This window comes from Musca vetustissima, unplaced genomic scaffold (genome assembly GCF_032173495.1).
Source record: "Musca vetustissima isolate MV318-11 ecotype Yass unplaced genomic scaffold, APGP_CSIRO_Mvet_v1 utg20336, whole genome shotgun sequence".
In the NCBI taxonomy this organism is placed as follows: Eukaryota; Metazoa; Arthropoda; class Insecta; order Diptera; family Muscidae; genus Musca; species Musca vetustissima.
In genome coordinates, this window is record NW_026886023.1 from 199658 (window position 1) to 210967 (window position 11310).

Consider the following 11310-nt stretch of genomic DNA (forward strand, 5'->3'; position numbering starts at 1 on the left):
GCGAAGAACAATTCATTAAAACTTGATTTTATTGTTCATTAATAGATTCTAATGTCATAATGGATGGTTGTTGTCGTTGTTGTTGTTGCCACTGGCATTCCATAAAGTACATGATGTTGACCTCGACGATGATCTCCTAAGGGAAAACCGAAACAAAAACAACTGTGGGATGTTTAAAAATTGTTTGATATCGCTGAATTTTCTGTGTGTTGTGGTTGTCGGCATGAGAGGTTGGAGGATTGGGCTGGCTTTGCAAATGATGGCGATAAGACCCTGTGGCAAATTATTATTCCTAATAAATAATTTATTTGAAAAATGAATCAAATCAAAACATGATTTTAAATCTGGATGGATATTTATGTTTGTCTAATTATCAAACGGAGACAGGGAGATTAGCCCGTCACTTCGTAGAATAATTTATTTTTCTTAATGCGGTGGCCAGGGGTTTGGGGTTCTGCTCGAAATTTATTTATGATAAGCGAACTTATGAAACATATTCTTGCCCTAGCTTGGCATGATAATCTGTTATTGTTGTTGTAAATAAATGCCAAAGTTCTGCTGTAAGCAAAAGCGATTAAAACTTAATTGGAAATTAGTTGGAAAGTGGAAGCTGAGGAGAGAGGACGAATTTGAAAACAAAAAATGAAAACCGAGAAAATTGGCATTGTGGGAAGGTTGGTTCAGAATTTCCGATTTAAGAAAATATCTCCGATAAACTAACTTATTTTTCCACCCAGTGGCCTCATTGGTCGTGCCTGGTCCATGCTATTCACCTCGGTGGGCTATCAGGTGACCCTGTATGACATTCTACCCGACCAGTTATCCTCTGCCCTGGAGTACATTGACATTGAATTGCATCGCCTGGAACAGCAGGGCTTGTTGAGAGGCCATCTGAGTGCGGAGCAACAATTCAAATGCCTGAAAACCACAACCGACATAAAAGAGTTGACAAGGCAAGCAATTTTCATCCAGGAATGCATACCCGAACGCATCGAATGGAAAAAGGCATTGTATCGGCAGCTGGATGACATACTCGAGGAACAAACAATTGTTTCCAGTTCGACGAGTACTTTTATGCCATCCTTGTTTACCGAAGGACTCAAACATTGTCACAATGTAAGTGGAAGCAAAGGACGAAAAAAAATATTCAAACAAAGGACCTCCTCATGGAGGTTAAAGAAGAGAACCTTCAATTTAAAAATAACAATAAAAAATAAACCCCTCCTCCCTTTTAGATGTTGGTATCCCACCCCTTAAATCCACCCTATTATATACCACTTGTGGAGATAGTTCCCGCCCCCTGGACCTCTCCCCAAGCCGTCGAAATCACCAAACACTTAATGTTGGAAATAAAACAAAAACCTGTCACGCTGAATCGTGAGGTCCTCGGCTTTGCCACAAACCGCATACAATATGCCATACTAAATGAAATCTGGCATTTAGTGGACAAAGATATTTTAACCGTTCGCGATATCGATACAGTGATGAATGAAGGTTTGGGTTTACGTTATGCCTTTTTGGGTCCCATGGAAACGGCCCATCTAAATGCTGAGGGGATTGCCGATTATATCCAGCGTTTTGGTGGTGAAATTCATAAGGTATCACAGACATATGATCCCATACCGAAAATGGAACCAGGACCCACTTTGGAGAAAATTGCTGAACAATGTGAAGAGATGGTACCAAGGGAGAAGTTGGCGGAACGCCGCAAGGAACGTGATGAATTTTTAACGAAGTTAAGTGCTCTGAAGAAGGAATTTGAAAAATAAATATTTTAAAAAATGTCTAAAGAAATTCTGTGAGCCCACAGAGGGCTCAAAAGATTTCTATAGAAATTATGTGAGCCCTGGGAATGCCCAACAAATGTCTGTAGAAATGTGGTGAGCCCATAGATGGATTCAATATCAATGTTTTTTTTTTATTTTTTGCTTATTCTTCACTTCCCATATGACTTGTGACTTTGTAACTGGTTATTAGTTTTCCATTTAAGATATTTTACCATAGATTTGAAAACTTTTTTCAATTCCACTTTTTTTGTAATTTATAGCTTCGCATTGGTCTTTTTCATTCCCTCCCAGACTGACCATGGAACATTTGGTTGGTGATTTTGGTTTCAATTTCAAACTCTTTGCCAAGTACAACACCAACAACAACAATTGATATGACATTAAGTTTTTTTCCGAAACTTCTTAAAACTGATGGTCTTGTTGCCCTCATCCTGCTTCTCCTCCACCTAGCCATTATATGTTTCCAGCTCAATGAGGTTAAAGGTTGTCGTCTAATCTTCGTTCTACCCACCTTTCCATCAAGATTTCAACAAAGTGCAAAAGGTAATAAAGACCGGACTTGTGCCTAAAAACTTTTCAAGCAACTCAATCGGAGCCAGCAAACAGAGTAGGCAGGCAGCAATGTTGCCACCCGCATATCCATCCATCCTTTGGCTCACTTTCAGATCCAAAGCAATATTCGAAGTTTATGCGATAACTTTCTTGTGTAACATTTGTAGATGTCATTCACTCGGTGGAACTTCTCGGGACAAAAAAAATAGGCAAACCATTAGATGACTGACTGAGTGAATGGGTGCCGCAAAAATGTCAGGGGGAGTAGTAGCATTGGCAAAAATCTTCTTGGCCGGCTGTTTGGCTAGGCGAAAAATTTATCGAAATTGCAATTTACCATCAAAATCGGGTTTCCAGAAGAAGACCAACCGAATGACAGGGCAGGAGAGGAGAACAACTTCAAATTGGAAAATATGTTGCAGTTTTTGTTCGGATGCTGGTGCTTCTCCTTCATCTACTTCTTACTTAAATCTTCGCTTCAATTTACCTAAATGCATTTAAGATGATGCCGATCGGGCAGTTGGCCAAGATTTCACCATGTTGTCCTTTTTTTGCCTTCAATTTTCTGTTTGTTTTCATTGCTTTGAAAAATGTGTCTATGTACCTAGCTTCTTCGTGGTTGGCATGTGGGTGAAGTTTATCCACGATGTCATGTCGAAAAGTTGTTTTTTTTTTTTCACAACATCGCCGCAATAAGAAAACTTTAAGGAATTTAAAGGATTGAGCAAAGGACGAAATAGAATCAAATAATTGAAATTTGTTGAGACCTCCATGGGCTCACGGAATATCTATTGAATTTTTTGAGTCCTCCCAGGGTTCACAGAATTTCTATATAGAGATTTGTTGAGCCCTCTGTGGGCTCACAGAATTTCCATAGAAATTTGTTGAGACCTCTGTGGGCTCGCAGAATTTCTATAGAATATTTTTGAGCCCTCTATGGGTTCGCAGAATGTCAATAGACATATAGCCACCTCTAAATATGTCTTTAAAAATAATAAAAAATAGACATCAAATTGTCATAATTCCTGCTTATGCATCCTGAAAGCTAAAATCGCCATCCTTCGTTTTTAATAACGACACCATGTTCAATATATCCTTTGACACATCACTTTGTGTACAACTCAATTTGAATATACTGCCGAAGGAGATTTCTCTTTTTTTCTTCATTATTATGAATATGCATGAAATGTCATATCGTCTTATGAAGATGGCGGTGGTCGGACGTTCGGTCGGTCGGTCATTAAGAGGCAAAAATGACATAGATGCACTTTAATGGATTTTCATTTATTTCGGTTCGGTTTTTAGTTGTTGCTGGATATGACCTCAAAAAGGATACGACATGGCTTTTCTTTTTTGGTTAATATTCATAAGCAGAGACAGTCGATGGATATTTTTGTTATTGTCGGAACACAAAATACAAGATAAGATGACAGAATACAAATTTCATTATCATTAAAATGCATTGAGTGGGCTGGGGAGACAGAAAGAAAATAAATTAAAAAAATAATGAAGAAAATAGAAAACAAGTTTGGAAAGGCTATTGTCAGGATAATTAACATGACAAGAATTTAGAAATTAATTTATTTATGTTATTGAAATAATAAATACGAAAAATATTCCAATATTGTGCATTGAGAATTCCTATAGAAAAATTTTGAGCCCTGTTTGAACCCTCACTGGACTCTGTGAATTTATATAAAAATTGTTGGAGCCATCACAGGGCTCACAGAAATTTTTTGTGCTCCCTATTGTTTCACAGAATCTCTATTGAAATTTTGGGAATCATCTATGGGCTCAAAGAAATTATATAAAAATTTTTCAAGCCACTTATAGGCTCACAGAATTTCTATAGACATTTTTGGAGCCCTCTATTGGAAAATAACTTTTGAACGAATTGTGATTTTTGTGAGATTTAAACGGTTATAAGGAGAAAGAAAAGGAAAAGAGTTAGACTGGATCGCCTATATGATGCCCTACAACACATTGGGTATATACGAGTGATTTTTTTATGTAAATGGAACAATGATCGTGTCTCATTTGTTCCATTTAACAAAAAAATAGTCAATATTTTAAATATTTTTGTACTTTTACAAAATGATAATTTTCACTTATATAACATACGGTTATCTATATATGTAATAAAACGTTAGAATTTCCTCGAACCATTGCTGCAAAATTTATGAAAATCGGTTAAGTGGTTGCTGAGTTATTTGCATTTGAATTCAACAATGTTTTTCAACAGCCCAGAGCAGTGATTATTCGGTTATCTTCTCTTTGCAAAAGTCATGTAGGCAAAAGTCGATCTATATTTCCCTATAGCTTGTTGTCACTGATAAGGTGCAATGTCGACCACTAAACCCCTAATTTCTTTGCAATTCGTTGTATAGAACCCTAACTTTAGACGACTGACCAGAAGTAAAAAAAACAATCAATTTCCCCATAAACAAATAAATAATGAAAATTAACATTTTATTAACAATATTAATTGTTGGTAATTACTTAATACTACAGAAACAACAACAACAAATTAAAAAAACGTCTATTTTCTTTCCAGGACTTTGTGCATCGTCATGCTCGGCCAAAAATCATTTCCTCTTCTCATTTTATAAACTTTTCGATTTCTTGCAAAAGGATAACGCCAACAATGCCACAAACACTACCAAATCTGTAGAGGAAATGACTGTCGATGAGCTGGGAGTGTCGCGTGGAAATTGCCTTTATCAATTTCTTTCATATGTTGGCTATGAAGATCTGCAGCTATGCTTTCCAGATGATGAATATATTTTGCATCTGTTGCCATCCCCCTTGGCCATTGAGGCACCACGTAAACCGCCCGTCATGGTGAAATGCCTTACTGAACATCCTCTCATTGTGAATGGTACCAATGAAATACGCATTATGAATTCAGTGCAAGATATTGTCGATCTACTCAAACCCATTGGCAATAATACAAAACGTTATCAACCCGGCAGCTGTGTGGTGATATTTTTCTATACCCCTTCATGTTTGGGGTGTTCATTGGTTGCGGCACCGATTGTTGAATTACCATATGCTTTTAAAACCATACCGGTGGCGGCCATTGATGCCTATAAATTCCCCAGTTTCAACACAGAATTTGGTATTGTGGCATTACCCACCATTATGCTGTTTCATCAGGGTCGGCCAGTGGTAAAATATCGTGCCCAAGGGAATTTCAATACTTTCGTGACAAGGCATACGGGATTAAAGCCGTCGGAGGTACCCAAAGATTTGCCACCATCCCCTTTGATAATTTCGGCTGATAATCGCACCGACTATGTTTTGGTTTTGGCATGGCTTTTCATACTAACCTGTGCTGGCTACTATTTTTCACAATCCCGCTTCTGTAAACAAATTGTGGAGATGATTAAACGCAATTGGCATGAATCTGAAGAATTAGAACACAATTGAATGGGAGGAGGAGAGTTAGAATATTTGTGTTCTTAGTTTAGAATTTTGTAAGTTAGTTTTTTAAGTGGCGGAATATTATTTCTTGACACAAAACAAAAAATCTGCTAAACACCATTTGTTGTTTTTTATGTATATTTTAGTTCATTTATTGTTCCTGAACCAAATTTATAAATGCTACACTATTTTTTAATAAAAGAATTTTGAAAACCTATCCCTCTTTGGTTTTTTCTTTTTTATTTAGAGGTTTCAAAGATAGAATAACTTCTAGAGATCCTTTACACCATGATTCGATCGTGGTTAGACGATTTTTCTGTCAAAGGAGTTATACAACATCTATATCATACATATATAGCTAGAAGACCTCCTAGATATTTTTTAAAGCTGTAAGAAGTTCTAAAGCACTTCACCGGGGTTTTCTGTACACGAATTATCTTTCATATCGACTTTTTAATTGATCTTTTGTTTGTGTGGGGTAAAGCACTGGCTGCCGGCATCGATTATACCGCATTGTTTACATTTGACACAAAAATAGTCTATATTTTAAATATCTTAAATACTATAATAAAGACAAAATTTCGCCCTTTAATATGCCACCTTATTTGAGATAATCGGACAGTTGGTTAAAAAGTTACAGCCAGTTGAAGACAATTGTGAAGAAAAGCCCATAAGGAAGGGAGAAAAGTTGGACTGGGTCGACTAGTCCAACTACCACTTGGGTACATACAAGGGAATGTTTCGTGTAATCCGAACAATGATAGTGTCTACTTTGTTTACATTTAACAAAAATTTGTCGATATTGTTCGATATCTTTGAACTTTCACATAATGCTAATTTTCTCTTATATAACATAAGTTGTTATATGTATTGTCAATATGGAATAAAAGTGTGGAATTCCCTCCAACCATTAATGCAAAATTTATGAATATCGGTTAAGTATTGGCTGAGTTATTTGCATTTAAAGTCAACCATGTTCCGAAATACAACCTACTGTTCGATGCTGGGCACCTATTACCTGAAAATGAAAAACCCCACAAAAATGCAGTTTTGAAAAAAGGCAATTTTTCTTCTCTCATGGTGGCTGTTGTGTGTGTGTAGTAGAGTCATCCTACATTTAATTTGTGCACAAAAACATTCACATATCTACTTAAAAATCGGACTACATACAGACTGTGTGTGGCCTAAAAGTATGCTATAAATTTCTTGACAAACCAGCAGCTTGAAAGGAAAAAACCCTTTTGTAAAAAGTGCATTTTTGTGGGGTTTTTCATTTTCAGGTAACAGGTGCCCAGCACCGAACAGTAGAGCGTATTTCGGATCATCATTGACTTCAAAAGCAAATAACTTAGCGACTACTTAACCGATTTTTATAATTTTAGCACGAATGGTTCGAGGGAATTCTAAAGTTTTATTACATATTGACAATAAATATAAAAACATGGGATGTATAAGAAAAAATTAGCATTATCTGAAAGTTCGAAGATATCGATAAATGTCGGTCAATTTTTTGTCAAACATAAACAATGTAGTGTAGTGGTTTTGGGCAGCCGGTCCAATACCCCACAAAAATAATAGTTCACTTGAAAAGTCGACGGCTTGACACATAAATGATGTTTTTATGAAATATTACATTGTGTGTATGGTACCAGATGCAATGGACCGATGGGAACTTAGGAGCAATTTTTTAATAGAAAAATATTAATCAAGATCCTATAAGGATAATTTATCTAAGGAAAAATCGTCAGCAGCCAGAGCACTACTTTTTTCTGACTAGAAGGACTAGAAGCAAGTTTGTTAGGACTCTGAAAGACATCCTTTAGGACACTGAGGACAAATTTTCTATAGAAACCAATCATCAACTGAGGACAATTAAGCTATAAACAAATCACCGAGACCATGAGGACAGTTTTTCAATTTTTCTATAGAAAAAAAAATCGTCAGGACCGTGAGGACAATTTTTTCTATAGAAAAAAAAATCGTCAGGACCGTGAGGACAATATTTTCTATAGTCAAGACTCTGAGGACAATTTTTTTCTATAGAAAAAAATCTTCAGGGCCCTGAGGATAATTTTTCTCTAGAAGAAAATTCGTCGGGAACCTGAGAGCAATTTTTTATAGAAAAAAATTCGTCAGGACTCATCTATACATTTATAAGTTCTATATAATTTGAAGAAATGCGAATAATGAAACCAAAAGTTTGCTTTATTTTGAATTTATTTCCAAGAAAATATATACAAAAATCGCAAGAATCTACAAAATATCTATGACCTAAGAATACCAGAAAAAATAAAACTATAATAGGAAGAAAAATTAAACATTTTTTACAGATACTCGAAATTTCGACGAAATCCCCTCACTCAATCAACGATTTTTATTCATCACCACCTCCTTCTTCGTCCTCATCGAATTCACCTTCCTCATCAGCTGTTGCCTCCTGGTATTGCTGATATTCCGATACCAAATCATTCATATTACTTTCCGCTTCGGTGAATTCCATTTCATCCATACCCTCACCGGTGTACCAATGCAGGAAAGCTTTCCGACGAAACATGGCGGTGAATTGTTCCGACACCCGTTTAAATAATTCCTGAATGGCTGTGGAATTGCCAATAAATGTAGCCGACATTTTCAGACCTCGCGGAGGTATATCACACACCGCCGTCTTACAATTGTTCGGTATCCATTCGACAAAGAAACTGCTATTTTTATTTTGAATATTTAGCATTTGTTCGTCGACCTCCTTCATGGACATGCGACCACGAAATATAGCTGCCACGGTGAGATAGCGGCCATGCCGTGGATCACAAGCAGCCATCATATTTTTGGCATCGAACATTTGCTGTGTCAATTCGGGTACGGTGAGGGCTCGATACTGCTGGGAGCCACGTGATGTGAGTGGGGCAAAACCAGGCATAAAGAAATGCAGCCGGGGAAATGGTACCATATTAACGGCTAATTTACGCAAATCGGCATTCAGCTGGCCGGGGAAACGTAGGCAGGTTGTCACACCCGACATTGTGGCCGATACCAAATGATTTAGATCACCATATGTGGGTGTGGTTAATTTTAGGGTCCGAAAGCAAATGTCATAAAGGGCCTCATTATCTATACAATAGGTTTCATCGGTATTCTCCACCAGCTGATGGACACTCAAGGTGGCATTATATGGTTCGACCACGGTATCCGATACTTTGGGCGAGGGGACAACGGAAAATGTGTTCATGATGCGATCGGGATATTCTTCACGAATTTTGGAAATCAGCAAGGTGCCCATGCCGGAGCCTGTGCCACCACCCAGGGAATGTGTCAACTGGAAGCCCTGGAGAAATAAATCAATTAATACAAATTTTAAATAAAAATATAACCTCACTTCCAACTCACCTGCAAACAATCACAGCCCTCCGATTCCTTGCGCACCACATCCAAAACGGAATCGACCAGTTCAGCTCCCTCGGTATAGTGGCCCTTGGCCCAATTGTTACCGGCTCCTGATTGACCGAACACAAAATTATCGGGTCGGAAAATCTGACCAAACGCTCCCGATCTCACGGAATCCATTGTGCCTGGTTCCAAGTCCACCAAAATGGCACGTGGTACATATTTCGCCCCCGTTGCCTCATTATAATAGACGTTTATGCGTTCCAATTGCAAATCGCTGTCTCCATAATAGGTCCCCGTCGCATCGATACAATGTTCATCGGATATAACCTCCCAAAATTTGCCACCAATTTGATTGCCGCATTGGCCAGCTTGTATGTGGACTATTTCACGCATTTTGTTGTTGGATTTTCAGGGAATTTATCAGTTAAAGAAAATTAAATCTCGACGAAGAAAAGTCCGCTGTTAGAAAAAAGAGGTCCTCTCCTGTCCGTTTTAAAATCGATTTTTCAAATAATTTTTTCGTTTTTTTTTTCAATTACAAAATTTTCAATGAAAAGTTGTGAATTTTTGGAGAAAATGTTACTGTGTTGAAAACAATTATTTGAAAATTGTACAGTATTTCTTTATTGATACAGTAGGAAAAATATCGTCAGGACCCTGAGAATAATTTTTTCTATAGAAAAATATGATAGAAAAAAAAAACAATTTTCTATAGAAAAATTATCCTCATGGTCCTGACGATATTTTTTCTATAGAAAAAATTATCCTCAGGATCCTGACGATATTTTTTCTATAGAAAAAATTATCCTCAGGTTCCTGACGATATTTTTTCTACAGAAAAAATTATCCTCAGGGTCCTGACGATATTCTTTCTATAGAAAAAATTATCCTCAGGGTCCTGACGATATTTTTTCTATAGAAAAAACGATAGAAAAATTATTTTTTTCTATAAAAAAAATCCTCAGGGTCGTGATATTTTTTTTCCTATAGAAAAAAATATCCTCAGGGTCCTGATGAAGTTTTTTCTTTAGAAAAAATGGTGTCAGAACCCTGAGGATATTTTTTTCTATAAAAAAACTAAAAAAAAAAATATTTTACATTTTTTGTATTTATTTTATAAATAAAACACCAACTATTTTTTCTAGATTTTAAATTGATATATTTATCGAATAAGGTGTTTATTTCTTCTTCTTCTTTTTGTTTTTCTTTAAACTAGTTTTCTTTTTGTTGTTGTTTATATCAATAATCTTTCCAAAAATTAATGAAGGACATCTTCATATATAAAGTTCTTATTGGGAATAATGTTAATAAAAAAACTAAAAATAAAAAAGTAATGGGGTAATATAAATTAGAAAATTCAAGAGAAAGGAAAAATTTAAGAATTCAGTATTTTAAAAAACTTATAAAAATATTGATTTAGATAAATTCAAAATATTAAGAAAGTGAATTTAAATCAAGGACATTAAATAGAAAACAAATTTCATTTTTTTTAAACAATTGAAAATAAAATTAAAATCTAAAACCATTTGAACATTGATATCAAAAAATATTGAAGCCAATTTAGGAGATAATTCATTTAGTTTTGTTGTTGTTGCTCTTTCTAAACTGCATACTACTTAAAAAAATGGAATTCACATCATAACCATAATAACCTGGATGATCTACACAACTCAGCATTGAACTTGTACTTGACTCCTTTTCCTTTTTCTCTTGTAATATAGATGAGGTGGTTGTCTGGTCATTAGTTAAATTTCTTTTTACATAGTTAAAGGGATCTAGAGAGAATTCATTTTTTTCTTTTCAAAATGTTATGGATACTGAGAAAAGAGATTACAATTATAATAATGGGGAGAAAGATAGAGGTAGGGAGTAGAATTATTTTTGTTTGTTTATAAAGCTAAATTTCTAAATTAATTATTATTAATAATAAAACATATATATGTATGGGTGTATGTATGCTGAGAGAGATACTCTTTTGCTCCGTTTACTATTACTTTCTCCTGGGTGTTATTTTGTTTTCTTTTCTCTTCTTTTTTTAATGTTTAGCATATTTAGGCCATCTTAAATATTAATTATTTTTCTTTTTTTTCTGTTAAGGTTAAGTGATGTTTTCTTTTTGTTTTGAAATAAATTCAAAGACATAACATAAAAATCTCCCATTGAA

General features: G+C 35.5%; 3 protein-coding genes across 3 annotated transcripts; 2 read left to right on the forward strand and 1 right to left on the reverse strand.

Annotated features, from left to right (window-relative positions):
• The first annotated feature begins 626 nt into the window (after positions 1–626).
• Positions 627–1769, forward strand: LOC133333473 (lambda-crystallin homolog). Its single transcript, XM_061541792.1, has 3 exons — positions 627–674; positions 738–1116; positions 1236–1769. The coding sequence occupies exons 1-3, from the start codon at positions 643–645 to the stop codon at positions 1767–1769; spliced, it is 945 nt and encodes a 314-aa protein (XP_061397776.1). The 5' UTR covers positions 627–642.
• Positions 1770–4793: 3024 nt separating this feature from the next.
• On the forward strand, positions 4794–5768 carry LOC133333508 (uncharacterized). The gene is made up of 2 exons (XM_061541826.1): positions 4794–4830; positions 4894–5768. The coding sequence occupies exons 1-2, from the start codon at positions 4794–4796 to the stop codon at positions 5766–5768; spliced, it is 912 nt and encodes a 303-aa protein (XP_061397810.1).
• Positions 5769–8127: 2359 nt separating this feature from the next.
• On the reverse strand, positions 8128–9542 carry LOC133333482 (tubulin beta-2 chain). Its single transcript, XM_061541801.1, has 2 exons — positions 9147–9542; positions 8128–9084 (listed from the first exon to the last, which is right to left on the reverse strand). Exons 1-2 carry the CDS (start codon positions 9537–9539, stop codon positions 8137–8139), a joined length of 1341 nt encoding a protein of 446 aa, XP_061397785.1. The 5' UTR covers positions 9540–9542; the 3' UTR covers positions 8128–8136.
• Positions 9543–11310: the final 1768 nt, after the last annotated feature.

Bases quoted from the DNA above. Each gene is read 5' to 3' on its own strand.
- LOC133333482 (XM_061541801.1), bottom strand. From the start codon at position 9,539: ATGCGTGAAATAGTCCACATACAAGCTGGCCAATGCGGCAATCAAATT. The intron at 9,085-9,146 runs GTGAGTTGGAAG...TTATTTCTCCAG, and splicing joins AGGGCTGTGATTGTTTGCAG to GGCTTCCAGTTGACACATTC.
- LOC133333508 (XM_061541826.1), top strand. From the start codon at position 4,794: ATGAAAATTAACATTTTATTAACAATATTAATTGTTG. The intron at 4,831-4,893 runs GTAATTACTTAA...TTTTCTTTCCAG, and splicing joins ATTAACAATATTAATTGTTG to GACTTTGTGCATCGTCATGC.
- LOC133333473 (XM_061541792.1), top strand. From the start codon at position 643: ATGAAAACCGAGAAAATTGGCATTGTGGGAAG. The intron at 675-737 runs GTTGGTTCAGAA...TTTTCCACCCAG, and splicing joins AAAATTGGCATTGTGGGAAG to TGGCCTCATTGGTCGTGCCT. The intron at 1,117-1,235 runs GTAAGTGGAAGC...CCTCCCTTTTAG, and splicing joins GACTCAAACATTGTCACAAT to ATGTTGGTATCCCACCCCTT.